Below are 18,625 nucleotides of genomic sequence, written 5' to 3'. Positions count from 1 at the left end.
ACCACCCTCAACACTCACTCCCTCCACCACCCTCAACACTCACTCCCTCCACCACCCTCAACACTCACTCCCTCCACCACCCTCAACACTCACTCCCTCCACCACCCTCAACACTCACTCCCTCCACCACCCTCAACACTCACTCCCTCCACCACCCTCAACACTCACTCCCTCCACCACCCTCAACACCTACTCCCTCCACCACCCTCAACACTCACTCCCTCCACCACCCTCAACACTCCCTCCCTCCACCACCCTCAACACTCCCTCCCTCCACCACCCTCAACACTCCGTCCCTCCACCACCCTCAACACTCCCTCCCTCCACCACCCTCAACACTCCCTCCCTCCACCACCCTCAACACTCCCTCCCTCCACCACCCTCAACACTCACTCCCTCCACCACCTACAACACTCACTCCCTCCACCACCTACAACACTCACTCCCTCCACCACCTACAACGCTCACTCCCTCAACGCTCACTCCCTCCACCACGCTCAACGCTCACTCCCTCCACCACCCTCAACGCTCAATCCCTCCACCACCCTCAACACTCACTCCCTCCACCACCGGCGCCCCCTGGCTGCAGTGTGCACCATCTACAAGATGCACTGCAGCAACTCGCCAAGGCTTCTTCGGCAGCACCTCCCAAACCCGCGACCTCTGCCACCTAGAGGGACAAGGGCAGCAGGTGCATGGGAACACCACCACCTCCACGTTCCCCTCCCAGTCACACACCATCCTGACTGGGAAATATATCGGCCGTTCCTTCATCGTCGCTGGGTCACAATCCTGGAACTCCCTCCCTAACAGCACTGTGGGAGCACCTTCACCACACGGACTGCAGCGGTTCAAGAAGGCGGCTCACCACCACCTTCTCAAGGGGCAATTAGGGATGGGCAATAAATGCCGGCCTTGCCAAAGACACACACACATTTTTTGATAAGAGTAGAGATGGAAAAACGGTTTCCACTCGCAGGAGGGTCGATAACCAGAGGACAGAGATTTCAGATAACTGGCGAATGAAAGAGGCGAGATTTGATAAACGCAGCGAGTTGTTGGGATCTGGAACGCGCTGCCTGAAAAGGCGGTAGAAGCTGATTCAGGAGCAATTTTCAACGGGGAGTTGGATAAATACTTGAGGGGAACATGGAACACGGCTATGGGGGGGGAAAGAGAGCAGGGGAGTGGCACTAATCGAGCTCCTTCAACGAGATGGCAGGAGACCATCGGAAATAGGAGCAGGAGTCGGCCATTCGGCCCCTCGAGCCTGCTCCGCCATTTAATACGACCATGGCTGATCCGATCATGGACTCAGCTCCACTTCCCCGCCCGCTCCCCATAACCCTTCACTCCCTTATCGCTCAAAAATCTGTCTATCTCCACCTTAAATATATTCAATGACCCAGCCTCCACAGCTTTCTGGGGCAGAGAATTCCACAGATTTACAACCCTCAGAGAAGAAATTCCTCCTCATCTCAGTTTTAAATGGGCGGCCCCTTATTCTAAGACCATGCCCCCTAGTTCTAGTCTCCCCCATCAGTGGGAACATCCTCTCTGCATCCACCTTGTCGAGCCCCCTCATAATCTGATACGTTTCGATAAGATCACCTCTCATTCTTCTGAACTCCAATGAGTAGAGGCCCAACCTCCTCAACCTTTCCTCATAAGTCAACCCCCTCATCTCCGGAATCAACCGAGTGAACCTTCTCTGAACTGCCTCCAAAACAAGTATATCCTTTCGTAAATATAGGTTACGATGGACCGAACGGCCTCCGTCTGAGCTATACCATTTCATGATGCTACACACACACGCCGATATTATCCTGGATAAAGCCCTGTGCTGACATTACAATCAGTGGGACAGAGACGAGATCACAGCGTCACACACGAGGCAGCCCGCAGTCTCACCTGTTTCCTGGGCCTCGGCCAGCTGTTTCTCGGCCTCCGCTCTCCGCTCACTCCTCTTGCTCAGCTGGAAGAGATCATAGTTCAGCAGGGGGTCAGTCACTGACCTTTCAACCCACAGCGACCCCGGCTCGTAAGAACATAAGAAGTAGGAGCAGGAGCCGGCCATTCGGCCCCTCGAGCCTGCTCCGATCATGGACTCAGCTCCACTTCCCCGCCCGCTCCCCATAACCCTTCACTCCCTTATCGCTCAAAAATCTGTCTATCTCCGCCTTAAATATATTCAATGACCCAGCCTCCACAGCTCTCTGGGGCAGAGAATTCCACAGATTTACAACCCTCTGAGAGAAGAAATTCCTCCTCATCTCAGTTTTAAATGGGCGGCCCCTTATTCTAAGACCGTGCCCCCTAGTTCTAGTCTCCCCCATCAGTGGGAACATCCTCTCTGCATCCACCTTGTCGAGCCCCCTCAGTACCTTATAGGCTTCAATAAGACCACCTCTGAAATCTGCAAAGCCGCCCAACATTGCAACAGTGGCCCTCCCGCGAGTAATTGATGCATCGCATCGAGCTGCTCCCTCGCTCCACCCACCAAAGGTGGGCCACCGGCTCCGTGCCCACCCCCTGGGCCCACAAGGCCAGCCTCGCTTGCTGGAGTCCTCGGCAGCCCCAGGCCAGCCCCCTCACCTCCGCCACTCGCTGTGTTTCTGCTTCCAACTGTGCCCAGGGTTGGCAGTGAGCTTTCCCCACCCGGCCCTCCCCCCCATCGCTCGCTCAGCCCGGCCCTCCCCCCTCCCCCCTCTCGCTCGGCCCGCCCCTCCCCCCTCTCGCTCGGCCCGCCCCTCCCCCCTCCCCCCTCCCCCCTCTCGCTCGGCCCGCCCCTCCCCCCTCCCCCCTCTCGCTCGGCCCGCCCCTCCCCCCTCCCCCCTCTCGCTCAGCCCGGCCCTCCCCCCCACCCCCCTCGCTCGGCCCGCCCCTCCCCCCTCCCCCCTCTCGCTCGGCCCCTCCCCTCCCCCCTCCCCCCTCCCCCCTCTCGCTCGGCCCCTCCCCTCCCCCCTCCCCCCTCCCCCCTCTCGCTCGGCCCCTCCCCCCCCACCTCCCCCGGCCCTCCCGCCCAAAGCAAAATACGGCTGGGACAGGAAATCAAAAACTGACAATGCTGGGAACACTCCGCGGGTTCAGGCAGCATCTGTGGAGAGAGAAGCAAGAGGTAACGGTTCATCGCCACACCCCTGGTCCACCCCTCCATCGCCCCTTCCCCTTCCCATGGCACCTCCCCGAGCAAGCCCAGGAGATGCATGTTACAGAGATAGGGAGGGGGTGTAGGGGCTGGAGGTTACAGAGATAGGGAGGGGTGTAGGGGCTGGAGGGGGTTACAGAGATAGGGAGGGGTGTAGGGGCAGGAGGAGGTTACAGAGATAGGGAGGGGTGTAGGGGCTGGGGGTTACAGAGATAGGGAGGGGTGTAGGGGCTGGAGGAGGTTACAAAGATAGGGAGGGGTGTAGGGGCTGGGGGTTACAGAGATAGGGAGGGGTGTAGGGGCTGGGGGTTACAGAGATAGGGAGGGGGTGTAGGGGCTGGTGGTTACAGAGATAGGGAGGGGTGTAGGGGCTGGGGGTTACAGAGATAGGGAGGGGGTGTAGGGGCTGGGGGTTACAGAGATAGGGAGGGGTGTAGGGGCTGGAGGAGGTTACAAAGATAGGGAGGGGTGTAGGGGCTGGAGGAGGTTACAAAGATAGGGAGTGGTGTAGGGGCTGGAGGTTACAGAGATAAGGAGGGGTGTAGGAGCTGGAAGAGGTTACAAAGTTAGGGAGGGGTGTCGACGGGTGGGGTTTGGTCGGGAGGGGTGTAGGCGGGAGGGGTTACAGAGATAGGGAGGGGTGTAGGCGGGAGGGATTACAGAGACAGGGAGGGGTGTAGGCGGGAGGGGTTACAGAGACACGGAGGGGTGTAGGCGGGAGGGGTTTGGTCGGGAGGGGTTACAGAGACAGGGAGGGGTTACAGAGACAGGGAGGGGTTTGGTCGGGATGGGTGTAGGCGGGAGGGGTAACAGAGATAGGGAGGGGTTTGGTCGGGAGGGGTTACAGAGACAGGGAGGGGTTTGGTCGGGAGGGGTTTGGTCGGGAGGGGTTACAGAGACAGGGAGGGGTTTGGTCAGGAGGGGTTTGGTCGGGAGGGGTTACAGAGACAGGGAGGGGTTTGGTCGGGAGGGGTTTGGTCGGGAGGGGTTACAGAGACAGGGAGGGGTTTGGTCAGGAGGGGTTTGGTCGGGAGGGGTTACAGAGACAGGGAGGGGTTTGGTCGGGAGGGGTTACAGAGACAGGGAGGGGTTTGGTCGGGAGGGGTTACAGAGATAGGGAGGGGTTTGGTCGGGAGGGGTTACAGAGACAGGGAGGGGTTTGGTCGGGAGGGGTTACAGAGACAGGGAGGGGTTTGGTCGGGAGGGGTTACAGAGATAGGGAGGGGTTTGGTCGGGAGGGGTTTGGTCAGGAGGGGTTACAGAGATAGGGAGGGGTTTGGGCGGGAGGGGTTTGGTCAGGAGGGGTTACAGAGACAGGGAGGGGTTTGGTCGGGAGGGGTTACAGAGATAGGGAGGGGTTTGGTTGGGAGGGGTTTGGTCGGGAGGGGTTACAGAGACAGGGAGGGGTTTGGTCGGGAGGGGTTACAGAGACAGGGAGGGATTTGGTCGGGAGGGGTTACAGAGATAGGGAGGGGTTTGGTCGGGAGGGGTTACAGAGACAGGGAGGGGTTTGGTCGGGAGGGGTTACAGAGACAGGGAGGGGTTTGGTCGGGAGGGGTTACAGAGATAGGGAGGGGTTTGGTCGGGAGGGGTTTGGTCGGGAGGGGTTACAGAGATAGGGAGGGGTTTGGTCGGGAGGGGTTTGGTCGGGAGGGGTTTGGTCAGGAGGGGTAACAGAGATAGGGAGGGGTTTGGTCGGGAGGGGTTTGGTCGGGAGGGGTTTGGTCGGGAGGGGTTTGGTCGGGAGGGGTTTGGTCGGGAGGGGTAACAGAGATAGGGAGGGGTTTGGTCGGGAGGGGTTTGGTCGGGAGGGGTAACAGAGATAGGGAGGGGTTTGGTCGGGAGGGGTTACAGAGATAGGGAGGGGTTTGGTCGGGAGGGGTTTGGTCGGGAGGGGTTACAGAGATAGGGAGGGGTGTAGGTGGGAGGGGTGTAGGCGGGAGGGGTTTGGTCGGAAGTGGTGTAGGCGGGAGGGGTTTGGTCGGGAGGGGTGTAGGCGGGAGGGGTTTGGTCGGGAGGGGTAACAGAGATAGGGAGGGGTTTGGTCGGGAGGGGTTTGGTCGGGAGGGGTTACAGAGATAGGGAGGGGTTACAGAGACAGGGAGGGGTTTGGTCGGGAGGGGTTTGGTCGGGAGGGGTTACAGAGACAGGGAGGGGTTTGGTCGGGAGGGGTTACAGAGACAGGGAGGGGTTTGGTCGGGAGGGGTTTGGTCGGGAGGGGTTACAGAGACAGGGAGGGGTTTGGTCGGGAGGGGTTTGGTCGGGAGGGGTTACAGAGACAGGGAGGGGTTAGAGACAGGGAGGGGTTTGGTCGGTAGGGGTTACAGAGACAGGGAGGGGTTTGGTCGGGAGGGGTTTGGTCGGGAGGGGTTACAGAGATAGGGAGGGGTTTGGTCGGGAGGGGTTACAGAGACAGGGAGGGGTTTGGTCGGGAGGGGTTTGGTCGGGAGGGGTTACAGAGACAGGGAGGGGTTTGGTCGGGAGGGGTTTGGTCGGGAGGGGTTACAGAGACAGGGAGGGGTTTGGTCGGGAGGGGTTACAGAGACAGGGAGGGGTTTGGTCGGGAGGGGTTACAGAGACAGGGAGGGGTTTGGTCGGGAGGGGTTACAGAGACAGGGAGGGGTTACAGAGACAGGGAGGGGTTACAGAGACAGGGAGGGGTTACAGAGACAGGGAGGGGTTACAGAGACAGGGAGGGGTTTGGTCGGGAGGGGTTACAGAGACAGGGAGGGGTTACAGAGACAGGGAGGGGTTACAGAGACAGGGAGGGGTTACAGAGACAGGGAGGGGTTTGGTCGGGAGGGGTAACAGGGTCGGGAGGGGTTTGGTCGGGAGGGGTTTGGTCAGGAGGGGTAACAGAGATAGGGAGGGGTTTGGTCGGGAGGGGTTTGGTCGGGAAGGGTTTGGTCGGGAGGGGTAACAGAGATAGGGAGGGGTGTAGGTGGGAGGGGTGTAGGTGGGAGGGGTGTAGGTGGGAGGGGTTTGGTCGGGAGGGGTTTGGTCGGGAGGGGTTTGGTCGGGAGGGGTTTGGTCGGGAGGGGTTTGGTCGGGTGGGGTAACAGAGATAGGGAGGGGTTTGGTCGGGAGGGGTTACAGAGATAGGGAGGGGTTTGGTCGGGAGGGGTTACAGAGATAGGGAGGGGTTTGGTCGGGAGGGGTTACAGAGATAGGGAGGGGTTTGGTCGGGAGGGGTTTGGTCGGGAGGGGTAACAGAGATAGGGAGGGGTTTGGTCGGGAGGGGTTTGGTCGGGAGGGGTTACAGAGATAGGGAGGGGTTACAGAGATAGGGAGGGGTTACAGAGACAGGGAAGGGTTTGGTCGGGAGGGGTTACAGAGACAGGGAGGGGTTACAGAGACAGGGAGGGGTTTGGTCGGGAGGGGTAACAGAGATAGGGAGGGGTTTGGTCGGGAGGGGTTTGGTCGGGAGGGGTAACAGAGATAGGGAGGGGTTTGGTCGGGAGGGGTTACAGAGATAGGGAGGGGTTTGGTCGGGAGGGGTTTGGTCGGGAGGGGTTACAGAGATAGGGAGGGGTGTAGGTGGGAGGGGTGTAGGCGGGAGGGGTTTGGTCGGAAGTGGTGTAGGCGGGAGGGGTTTGGTCGGGAGGGGTGTAGGCGGGAGGGGTTTGGTCGGGAGGGGTAACAGAGATAGGGAGGGGTTTGGTCGGGAGGGGTTTGGTCGGGAGGGGTTACAGAGATAGGGAGGGGTTACAGAGACAGGGAGGGGTTTGGTCGGGAGGGGTTTGGTCGGGAGGGGTTACAGAGACAGGGAGGGGTTTGGTCGGGAGGGGTTACAGAGACAGGGAGGGGTTTGGTCGGGAGGGGTTTGGTCGGGAGGGGTTACAGAGACAGGGAGGGGTTTGGTCGGGAGGGGTTTGGTCGGGAGGGGTTACAGAGACAGGGAGGGGTTAGAGACAGGGAGGGGTTTGGTCGGTAGGGGTTACAGAGACAGGGAGGGGTTTGGTCGGGAGGGGTTTGGTCGGGAGGGGTTACAGAGATAGGGAGGGGTTTGGTCGGGAGGGGTTACAGAGACAGGGAGGGGTTTGGTCGGGAGGGGTTTGGTCGGGAGGGGTTACAGAGACAGGGAGGGGTTTGGTCGGGAGGGGTTTGGTCGGGAGGGGTTACAGAGACAGGGAGGGGTTTGGTCGGGAGGGGTTACAGAGACAGGGAGGGGTTTGGTCGGGAGGGGTTACAGAGACAGGGAGGGGTTTGGTCGGGAGGGGTTACAGAGACAGGGAGGGGTTACAGAGACAGGGAGGGGTTACAGAGACAGGGAGGGGTTACAGAGACAGGGAGGGGTTACAGAGACAGGGAGGGGTTTGGTCGGGAGGGGTTACAGAGACAGGGAGGGGTTACAGAGACAGGGAGGGGTTACAGAGACAGGGAGGGGTTACAGAGACAGGGAGGGGTTTGGTCGGGAGGGGTAACAGGGTCGGGAGGGGTTTGGTCGGGAGGGGTTTGGTCAGGAGGGGTAACAGAGATAGGGAGGGGTTTGGTCGGGAGGGGTTTGGTCGGGAAGGGTTTGGTCGGGAGGGGTAACAGAGATAGGGAGGGGTGTAGGTGGGAGGGGTGTAGGTGGGAGGGGTGTAGGTGGGAGGGGTTTGGTCGGGAGGGGTTTGGTCGGGAGGGGTTTGGTCGGGAGGGGTTTGGTCGGGAGGGGTTTGGTCGGGTGGGGTAACAGAGATAGGGAGGGGTTTGGTCGGGAGGGGTTACAGAGATAGGGAGGGGTTTGGTCGGGAGGGGTTACAGAGATAGGGAGGGGTTTGGTCGGGAGGGGTTACAGAGATAGGGAGGGGTTTGGTCGGGAGGGGTTTGGTCGGGAGGGGTAACAGAGATAGGGAGGGGTTTGGTCGGGAGGGGTTTGGTCGGGAGGGGTTACAGAGATAGGGAGGGGTTACAGAGATAGGGAGGGGTTACAGAGACAGGGAAGGGTTTGGTCGGGAGGGGTTACAGAGACAGGGAGGGGTTACAGAGACAGGGAGGGGTTTGGTCGGGAGGGGTTTGGTCGGGAGGGGTTTGGTCGGGAGGGGTTACAGAGACAGGGAGGGGTTTGGTCGGGAGGGGTTTGGTCGGGAGGGGTTACAGAGACAGGGAGGGGTTTGGTCGGGAGGGGTTTGGTCGGGAGGGGTTACAGAGACAGGGAGGGGTTTGGTCGGGAGGGGTTTGGTCGGGAGGGGTTACAGAGATAGGGAGGGGTTACAGAGATAGGGAGGGGTTTGGTCGGGAGGGGTTTGGTCGGGAGGGGTTACAGAGACAGGGAGGGGTTTGGTCGGGAGGGGTTTGGTCGGGAGGGGTTACAGAGCCAGGGAGGGGTTTGGTCGGGAGGGGTTTGGTCGGGAGGGGTTACAGAGACAGGGAGGGGTTTGGTTGGGAGGGGTTTCGTCGGGAGGGGTTACAGAGACAGGGAGGGGTTTGGTCGGGAGGGGTTACAGAGACAGGGAGGGGTTTGGTCGGGAGGGGTTACAGAGACAGGGAGGGGTTTGGTCGGGAGGGGTTACAGAGACAGGGAGGGGTTTGGTCGGGAGGGGTTACAGAGACAGGGAGGGGTTTGGTCGGGAGGGGTTACAGAGACAGGGAGGGGTTTGGTCGGGAGGGGTTTGGTCGGGAGGGGTTACAGAGACAGGGAGGGGTTACAGAGACAGGGAGGGGTTACAGAGACAGGGAGGGGTTACAGAGACAGGGAGGGGTTACAGAGACAGGGAGGGGTTTGGTCGGGAGGGGTTACAGAGACAGGGAGGGGTTACAGAGACAGGGAGGGGTTTGGTCGGGAGGGGTAACAGAGACAGGGAGGGGTTTGGTCGGGAGGGGTTACAGAGACAGGGAGGGGTTACAGAGACAGGGAGGGGTTACAGAGACAGGGAGGGGTTTGGTCGGGAGGGGTAACAGAGACAGGGAGGGGTTTGGTCGGGAGGGGTAACAGAGACAGGGAGGGGTTTGGGCGGGAGGGGTTTGGTCAGGAGGGGTAACAGAGACAGGGAGGGGTTTGGTCGGGAGGGGTTACAGAGACAGGGAGGGGTTTGGTCGGGAGGGGTTACAGAGACAGGGAGGGGTTTGGTCGGGAGGGGTTACAGAGACAGGGAGGGGTTTGGTCGGGAGGGGTTACAGAGACAGGGAGGGGTTACAGAGACAGGGAGGGGTTTGGTCGGGAGGGGTTACAGAGACAGGGAGGGGTTTGGTCGGGAGGGGTTACAGAGATCGGGAGGGGTTACAGAGACAGGGAGGGGTTTGGTCGGGAGGGGTTACAGAGACAGGGAGGGGTTTGGTCGGGAGGGGTTACAGAGATAGGGAGGGGTTTGGTCGGGAGGGGTTACAGAGACTGGGAGGGGTTTGGTCGGGAGGGGTTTGGTCGGGAGGGGTTACAGAGACAGGGAGGGGTTTGGTCGGGAGGGGTTAGAGACAGGGAGGGGTTTGGTCGGGAGGGGTTACAGAGACAGGGAGGGGTGTTGGTCGGGAGGGGTTACAGAGACAGGGAGGGGTGTCGGTGGGAGGGGTTTGGTCGGGAGGGGTTAGAGACAGGGAGGGGTTTGGTCGGGAGGGGTTAGAGACAGGGAGGGGTTTGGTCGGGAGGGGTTAGAGACAGGGAGGGGTTTGGTCGGGAGGGGTTAGAGACAGGGAGGGGTTTGGTCGGGAGGGGTTAGAGACAGGGAGGGGTTAGAGACAGGGAGGGGTTAGAGACAGGGAGGGGTTTGGTCGGGAGGGGTTAGAGACAGGGAGGGGTTAGAGACCGGGACGGGTTAGAGACAGGGAGGGGTTTGGTCGGGAGGGGTTAGAGACAGGGAGGGGTTTGGTCGGGAGGGGTTAGAGACAGGGAGGGGTTAGAGACAGGGAGGGGTTAGAGACAGGGAGGGGTTAGAGACAGGGAGGGGTTAGAGACAGGGAGGGGTTAGAGACAGGGAGGGGTTAGAGACAGGGAGGGGTTAGAGACAGGGAGGGGTTTGGTCGGGAGGGGTTAGAGACAGGGAGGGGTTTGGTCGGGAGGGGTTAGAGACAGGGAGGGGTTTGGTCGGGAGGGGTTAGAGACAGGGAGGGGTTTGGTAGGGAGGGGTTTGGTCGGGAGGGGTTACAGAGACAGGGAGGGGTGTCGGTGGGAGGGGTTTGGTCGGGAGGGGTTACAGAGACAGGGAGGGGTGTCGGTGGGAGGGGTTACAGAGACAGGGAGGGGTGTCGGTGGGAGGGGTTTGGTCGGGAGGGGTTACAGAGACAGGGAGGGGTTTGGTCGGGAGGGGTTACAGAGACAGGGAGGGGTTTGGTCGGGAGGGGTTACAGAGACAGGGAGGGGTTACAGAGACAGGGAGGGGTTACAGAGACAGGGAGGGGTTTGGTCGGGAGGGGTTACAGAGACAGGGAGGGGTTTGGTCGGGAGGGGTAACAGAGACAGGGAGGGGTTACAGAGACAGGGAGGGGTTTGGTCGGGAGGGGTTACAGAGACAGGGAGGGGTTTGGTCGGGAGGGGTAACAGAGACAGGGAGGGGTTTGGTCGGGAGGGGTTTGGTCGGGAGGGGTTACAGAGACGGGGAGGGGTTTGGTCGGGAGGGGTTTGGTCGGGAGGGGTTTGGTCGGGAGGGGTTTGGTCGGGAGGGGTTACAGAGACAGGGAGGGGTGTAGGTGGGAGGGGTTTGGTCGGGAGGGGTTACAGAGACAGGGAGGGGTTTGGTCGGGAGGGGTTTGGTCGGGAGGGGTTTGGTCGGGAGGGGTTACAGAGACGGGGAGGGGTTACAGAGACGGGGAGGGGTTTGGTCGGGAGGGGTTACAGAGACGGGGAGGGGTTTGGTCGGGAGGGGTTTGGTCGGGAGGGGTTTGGTCGGGAGGGGTTACAGAGATAGGGAGGGGTGTCGGTGGGAGGGGTTTGGTCGGGAGGGGTTTGGTCGGGAGGGGTTACAGAGATAGGGAGGGGTGTCGGTGGGAGGGGTTTGGTCGGGAGGGGTTACAGAGACAGGGAGGGGTTTGGTCGGGAGGGGTTTGGTCGGGAGGGGTTACAGAGACAGGGAGGGGTTTGGTCGGGAGGGGTTTGGTCGGGAGGGGTTACAGAGACAGGGAGGGGCCATGCCGTGGAGATCCAGCCAACGTGCTCTCATACCTCTCCGGATTTCAGTGTTGGTGGTTTCCCGTCGAAGACATAGACGGGTTTAATCCCGTTCTCCATCATGCGGATTGTGCGGTAGAACATTCCCATGAGGTGGCTGTGGGGAGGAGAAAGACAAGAGAGGGACAGTGTCAGGGGGAGCACACACTGCTCGGAGCTCCCGGACATTATACAAACTGTCTGCAAAACCAGCGGGCAGGGACCGACACGGACGCTGTTCCTTCTGCGTCCATCAGCCCTGGCTCAGTGGGCAGCTCTCTCTCTCTCTCTCTCGTCTCGCAGTCACAAGGTTGTGGGTTCAAGTCCCACTCCAGGGACTCGAGCACATAAATCTAGACTGACTCTCCAGTGCAGTACTGAGGGGGCCCCGCACTGTCGGAGGGGCAGTACTGAGGGGGCCCCGCACTGTCGGAGGGGCAGTACTGAGGGAGCGCCGCACTGTCGGAGGGGCAGTACTGAGGGAGCGCCGCACTGTCGGAGGGGCAGTACTGAGGGAGAGCCGCACTGTCGGAGGGGCAGTACTGAGGGGGCCCCGCACTGTCGGAGGGGCAGTACTGAGGGAGCCCCGCACTGTCGGAGGGGCAGTACTGAGGGAGCCCCGCACTGTCGGAGGGGCAGTACTGAGGGAGCGCCGCACTGTCGGAGGGGCAGTACTGAGGGAGCGCCGCACTGTCGGAGGGGCAGTACTGAGGGAGCGCCGCACTGTCGGAGGGGCAATACTGAGGGAGCACCGCACTGTCGGAGGGGCCGTCTTTCGGATGAGATGTTAAACCGAGGCCCTGTCTGCCCTCTCGGGTGGATGTAAAACATAGAAACATAGAAGTTTACAGCGCAGGAGGAGGCCATTCCGGCCCATCGTGTCCACACCGGCCGACAAAGAGCCGCACGGCCCTCGGTCAGCAGCCCTGAAGGTTATATATAAACCTATGAACAATGACGGAAAGGCAAAGAGCACCCAGCCCAACCAGTCCGCCTCACACAACTGCGACACCCCTTATACTGAAACATTCTACACTCCACCCCAACCGGAGCCAGTGATCTCCTGGGAGAGGCAAAAACCAGATAAAAACCCAGGCCAATTGGGGAAGAAAAAATCTGGGAATATTCCTCTCCGACCCATCCAGACGATCGACACTAGTCCAGGAGATCATCCTGGCCGTATTCTATTCCCGGCAGCACTTACCATTATATCTGCTCCGTCCAACAAAAGGTCATCCAGTCTAATCCCAATGACCAGCTCTAGGTCTGTAACCCTGCAGGTTACTGCACTTTAAGTGACCATCCAACCATCTCTTCAATGTGGTGAGGGTTTCTGCATCCACCACTCTTCCAGGCAGCGAGTTCCAGATCCCCACAACCCTCTGTGTAAAGAAGCCCCCCTCAAATCCCCTCTAAACCTTCCACCAACCACCTTAAAACTATGCCCCCTCGTAATAGACCGCTCCACCAATGGAAATAGACCCTCACTGTCCACTGTCCTCATAACTAAGATTCTCCATTCCAGGCAGCATTCTAGTAAATCTCTGCACTCTCTCTAGTGCAATCACATCCTTCCTATAATACGGCGACCAGAACTGCACGCAGTACTCCAGCTGTGGCCTAACCAGAGTATTATATAATTTCAGCATAACCTCCCTGCTCTTATATTCTATGCCTTGGCCAGTACAGGCAAGTATTCCGTATGCCTTCTTAACCACCTTATCCACCTGGCCTGCTACCTTCAGGGATCTGTGGACAAGCACTCCAAGGTCCCTTTGTCCATCTACACTATTAAGTGGCCGACTGTTTAATGTGTATACCCTTTCCTTATTAGCCCTCCCAAAGTGCATCACCTCACACTTCTCTGAATGAAATTCCAATTGCCACTGCTCTGCCCACCTGACCAGTAGATTGAGATCCTCCTGCAGCCCATGACTTTCCTCGTCATTATCAACCACACAGACAATTTTAGTGTCATCGGCAAACTTCTTAATCATACTCCCTAAATTCAACTCTAGTTCATTGATATAACCACAAAAAGCAAGGGACCCAGTGCTGAGCCCTGCGGGACCCCACTGGAAACGCCCTTCCAGTCACAAAAACATCCATCAACCATTACCCTTTGCTTCCTACCTCCAAGCCACTTTTGGATCCAACTTGCCACTTTGCCCTGGATCCCATGGGCTTTAACCTTCATGACCAGTCTACCATGTGGGAGCTTATCAAAAGCCTTGCTAAAGTCCCTATACACTACATCGTACACACTACCCTCATCGGCCCTCCTGGTTACCTCCTCAAAAAATTCAATCAGCTTAGTCAGACACGATCTTCCCTTAACAAATCTGTGCTAATTGTCCCTAATTAATCCTGGCCTTTCCAAATGCAGATTTATCCTGTCTTTCAGGATATTTTCCAATAATTTTCCCACCACTGAGGTTAGGCTGACAGGCCTGTAATTAGTCGGCCTATCCCTTTCTCCCTTCTTAAACAAGGTACTACATTAGCAGTCCTCCAGCACCATGCTCAGATCCAAAGAGGACTGGAAAATGATGGTCAAGGCCTCCGCTATTTCCTCTTTTACTTCACTCAACAGCCTGGGATGCATTTCATCCGGGCCTGGGGACCTATCTACTTTCAAAGCTGCTAAACCCCTTAATACTTCCTCTCTCACTATATTTATTTCATCCAGAATATCACACTGCTCCTCGATAGCAATATCTGCATTACCCCTTTCCTTTGTGAAAACAGACGCAAAGTATTCGTTAAGAATCATACCCACATCTTCCGCCTCCCACACATTACCCTCATGGCCTCTAACAGGCCCTACCCTTTCTTTAGTTACCCTCTTACTCTTAATATATTTATAGAACATCTTAGGAACATCCCAGTAAGAGCAAAGTGATAAAAATGACCAGAGATATTGGCTGAGGGATATTCACTGACCCCAGAAACAGGGACTCAGCCTGACATCTCATCCCTCAGTACTGCCCCTCCGACAGTGTGACACTCCCTCAGTACTGCTCCTCCGACAATGTGACACTCCCTCAGTACTGCCCCTCCGACAGTGTGACACTCCCTCAGTACTGCCCCTCCGACAGTGTGACACTCCCTCAGTACTGCCCCTCCGACAGTGTGACACTCCCTCAGTACTGCCCCTCCGACAGTGTGACACTCCCTCAGTACTGCCCCTCCGACAGTGCGGCGCTCCCTCAGTACTGCCCCTCCGACAGTGTGACACTCCCTCAGTACTGCCCCTCCGACAGTGTGACACTCCCTCAGTACTGCCCCTCCGACAGTGCGGCGCTCCCTCAGTACTGCCCCTCCGACAGTGTGACACTCCCTCAGTACTGCCCCTCCGACAGTGTGACACTCCCTCAGTACTGCCCCTCCGACAGTGTGACACTCCCTCAGTACTGCCCCTCCGACAGTGTGACACTCCCTCAATACTGCCCCTCCGACAGTGCGGCTCTCCCTCAGTACTGCCCCTCCGACAGTGTGACACTCCCTCAGTACTGCCCCTCCGACAGTGTGACACTCCCTCAGTACTGCCCCTCCGACAGTGTGACACTCCCTCAGTACTGCCCCTCCGACAGTGTGACACTCCCTCAGTACTGCCCCTCCGACAGTGTGACACTCCCTCAGTACTGCCCCTCCGACAGTGTGACACTCCCTCAGTACTGCCACTCCGACAGTGTGACACTCCCTCAGTACTGCCCCTCCGACAGTGCGGCGCTCCCTCAGTACTGCCCCTCCGACAGTGCGGCGCTCCCTCAGTACTGCCCCTCCGACAGTGCGGCGCTCCCTCAGTACTGCCCCTCCGACAGTGCGGCGCTCCCTCAGTACTGCCCCTCCGACAGTGCGGCTCTCCCTCAGTACTGCCCCTCCGACAGTGCGGCGCTCCCTCAGTACTGCCCCTCCGACAGTGCAGCGCTCCCTCAGTACTGCCCCTCCGACAGTGCAACACTCCCTCAGTACTGCCCCTCCGACAGTGCGGCACTCCCTCAGTACTGCCCCTCCGACAGTGCGGCACTCCCTCAGTACTGCCCCTCCGACAGTGCGGCACTCCCTCAGTACTGCCCCTCCGACAGTGCGGGGCTCCCTCAGTACTGACCCTCCGACAGTGTGGCGCTCCCTCAGTACTGCCCCTCCGACAGTGCGGCGCTCCCTCAGTACTGCCCCTCCGACAGTGCGGCACTCTCTCAGTACTGCCCCTCCGACAGTGTAGCACTCCCTCAGTACTGCCCCTCCGACAGTGCGGCGCTCCCTCAGTACTGCCCCTCCGACAGTGTAGCATTCCCTCAGTACTGCCCCTCCGACAGTGCGGCGCTCCCTCAGTACTGCCCCTCCGACAGTGCAGCGCTCCCTCAGTACTGCCCCTCCGACAGTGCGGCACTCCCTCAGTACTGCCCCTCCGACAGTGCGGCACTCCCTCAGTACTGCCCCTCCGACAGTGCAGCTCTCCCTCAGTACTGCCCCTCCGACAGTGCGGCGCTCCCTCAGTACTGCCCCTCCGACAGTGCGGCGCTCCCTCAGTACTGCCCCTCCGACAGTGCGGCGCTCCCTCAGTACTGCCCCTCCGACAGTGCGGCGCTCCCTCAGTACTGCCCCTCCGACAGTGCGGCGCTCCCTCAGTACTGCCCCTCCGACAGTGCGGCGCTCCCTCAGTACTGCCCCTCCGACAGTGCGGCGCTCCCTCAGTACTGCCCCTCCGACAGTGCGGCACTCCCTCAGTACTGCCCCTCCGACAGTGCGGGGCTCCCTCAGTACTGCCCCTCCGACAGTGCGGGGCTCCCTCAGTACTGACCCTCCGACAGTGTGGTGCTCCCTCAGTACTGCCCCTCTGACAGTGCGGGGCTCCCTCAGTACTGCCCCTCCGACAGTGCGGGGCTCCCTCAGTACTGCCCCTCCGACAGTGCGGCGCTCCCTCAGTACTGCCCCTCCGACAGTGCGGCGCTCCCTCAGTACTGCCCCTCCGACAGTGCGGCTCTCCCTCAGTACTGCCCCTCCGACAGTGCGGCGCTCCCTCAGTACTGCCCCTCCGACAGTGCAGCGCTCCCTCAGTACTGCCCCTCCGACAGTGCAACACTCCCTCAGTACTGCCCCTCCGACAGTGCGGCACTCCCTCAGTACTGCCCCTCCGACAGTGCGGCACTCCCTCAGTACTGCCCCTCCGACAGTGTGGTGCTCCCTCAGTACTGCCCCTCCGACAGCGCGGCACTCTCTCAGTACTGCCCCTCCGACAGTGTAGCACTCCCTCAGTACTGCCCCTCCGACAGTGCGGCGCTCCCTCAGTACTGCCCCTCCGACAGTGTAGCATTCCCTCAGTACTGCCCCTCCGACAGTGCGGCGCTCCCTCAGTACTGCCCCTCCGACAGTGCAGCGCTCCCTCAGTACTGCCCCTCCGACAGTGCGGCACTCCCTCAGTACTGCCCCTCCGACAGTGCGGCACTCCCTCAGTACTGCCCCTCCGACAGTGCAGCTCTCCCTCAGTACTGCCCCTCCGACAGTGCGGCGCTCCCTCAGTACTGCCCCTCCGACAGTGCGGCGCTCCCTCAGTACTGCCCCTCCGACAGTGCGGCGCTCCCTCAGTACTGCCCCTCCGACAGTGCGGCGCTCCCTCAGTACTGCCCCTCCGACAGTGTAGCACTCCCTCAGTACTGCCCCTCCGACAGTGCGGCGCTCCCTCAGTACTGCCCCTCCGACAGTGTAGCGCTCCCTCAGTACTGCCCCTCCGACAGTGCGGCACTCCCTCAGTACTGCCCTCCGACAGTGCGGCACTCCCTCAGTACCGCCCCTCCGACAGTGTAGCTCTCCCTCAGTACCGCCCCTCCGACAGTGCGGTGCTCCCTCAGTACCGCCCCTCCGACAGTGCGGCACTCCCTCAGTACCGCCCCTCCGACAGTGCGGCACTCCCTCAGTACCGCCCCTCCGACAGTGCGGCACTCCCTCAGTACTGCCCCTCCGACAGTGTAGCGCTCCCTCAGTACTGCCCCTCCGACAGTGCGGCACTCCCTCAGTACTGCCCCTCCGACAGTGCAGCACTCCCTCAGTACCGCCCCTCCGACAGTGCGGCGCTCCCTCAGTACCGCCCCTCCGACAGTGCGGCGCTCCCTCAGTACCGCCCCTCCGACAGTGCGGCACTCCCTCAGTACTGCCCCTCCGACAGTGCGGCACTCCCTCAGTACTGCCCCTCCGACAGTGCGGCGCTCCCTCAGTACTGCCCCTCCGACAGTGCGGGGCTCCCTCAGTACTGCCCCTCCGACAGTGCAGCACTCCCTCAGTACTGCCCCTCCGACAGTGCAGAGCTCCCTCAGTACTGCCCCTCCGACAGTGCGGAGCTCCCTCAGTACTGCCCCTCCGACAGTGCAGCACTCCCTCAGTACTGCCCCTCCGACAGTGTAGCACTCCCTCAGTGCTGCCCTCCGACAGTGCAGCACTCCCCTCAGTACTGACCCTCCGACAGTGCGGCGCTCCCTCAGTACTGCCCCTCCGACAGTGTAGCGCTCCCTCAGTAACGTACTGGACTCCCAGCCCGGATTATGGGGCTGAAGTCGCCAGACGGGACTTCCCAGCCGCAACACATCCTACTCCCGTACAGGCGCCTGCCTCCCTCCCCTCCCCTCCCCTCCCCTCCCTCCCCTCCCTTCCCTTCCCTCCCCTCCCCCTCCCGCTCTCCCTCCCCTCCATCACCTCCCCTCCCCGCTCCCCTCCCCTCCCCGCTCCCTCCCCTCCCCCCCTCCCCCTCCCTCCCTCCCCGCTCCCTCCCCTCCCTCCCCTCCCATCCCCCCCCCTCCCCCGCTCCCTCCCTCCCCTCCCCTCCCCGCTCCCTCCCCTCCCCTCCCTCCCCTCCCCGCTCCCTCCCTCCCCTCCCTCCCCCGCTCCCTCCCCTCCCCTCCCCGCTCCCTCAGGAGCCCACGCACCTGGTTGTCTCACCGTCCTCGTTCTGAAGCACGTTGCCATCTTGCCGCACTGCGATCAGGAACTGGTAGATGCTCATCGAGGCATCAATGGCGATTTTTCGACCTGGGAAGAGAAATAAAGAGCGGGAGGGAGAGGGGGAGGGGGGAGGGGGAGGGGGAGGGGGAGGGGGGGGAAGAGAGAAGAGAAACTGGTCACTCAGCGAATTCACGGACTGGTTATTGGACACTGGGAAAGACCAAGGTCCGACCGGATAGGGGCAAGTGGGAGGTAAAGGGGGCAGATAAAGCTTCCCGGGCATCGAAACCCCCTCTCCCCCACCCCAAACCCCGCATCACCCGCTCCTCCTGTACCCACCCCCGTCCCCCAGGGACCCCACCCCCTCCCCTCCCACAAGTGTTGTAGCCTCCCAGACACCCCACACCCCCCCCGACCCCATAAACCACCCCCCTCAGACCCTGTAACCCCCCCCCGCCCCCCTGACCCTGTAACCCCCCCCC

At 60.6% G+C, this 18,625-nt stretch overlaps 1 protein-coding gene across 1 annotated transcript in view; it reads right to left on the bottom strand.

Annotated features, from left to right (window-relative positions):
* fen1 (flap structure-specific endonuclease 1) overlaps positions 1-18,230 on the bottom strand; it is a gene marked incomplete at both ends in the record, with an annotated part of 46,440 nt that extends 28,210 nt beyond the window's left edge. Inside the window, 3 exons of the mRNA XM_070870808.1 lie at positions 1,912-1,975; positions 11,223-11,325; positions 18,128-18,230. Coding sequence (XP_070726909.1) covers positions 1,912-1,975; positions 11,223-11,325; positions 18,128-18,230 — 270 coding nt within the window. The remainder of the gene's footprint in view (positions 1-1,911; positions 1,976-11,222; positions 11,326-18,127) is intronic.
* Between the last annotated feature and the right edge of the window lie 395 nt (positions 18,231-18,625).

The sequence above is a fragment of the Pristiophorus japonicus genome, unplaced genomic scaffold (genome assembly GCF_044704955.1).
Source record: "Pristiophorus japonicus isolate sPriJap1 unplaced genomic scaffold, sPriJap1.hap1 HAP1_SCAFFOLD_1767, whole genome shotgun sequence".
NCBI classification, from domain to species: domain Eukaryota; kingdom Metazoa; phylum Chordata; class Chondrichthyes; family Pristiophoridae; genus Pristiophorus; species Pristiophorus japonicus.
This window is presented reverse-complemented; position numbering and strand designations above follow the sequence as displayed.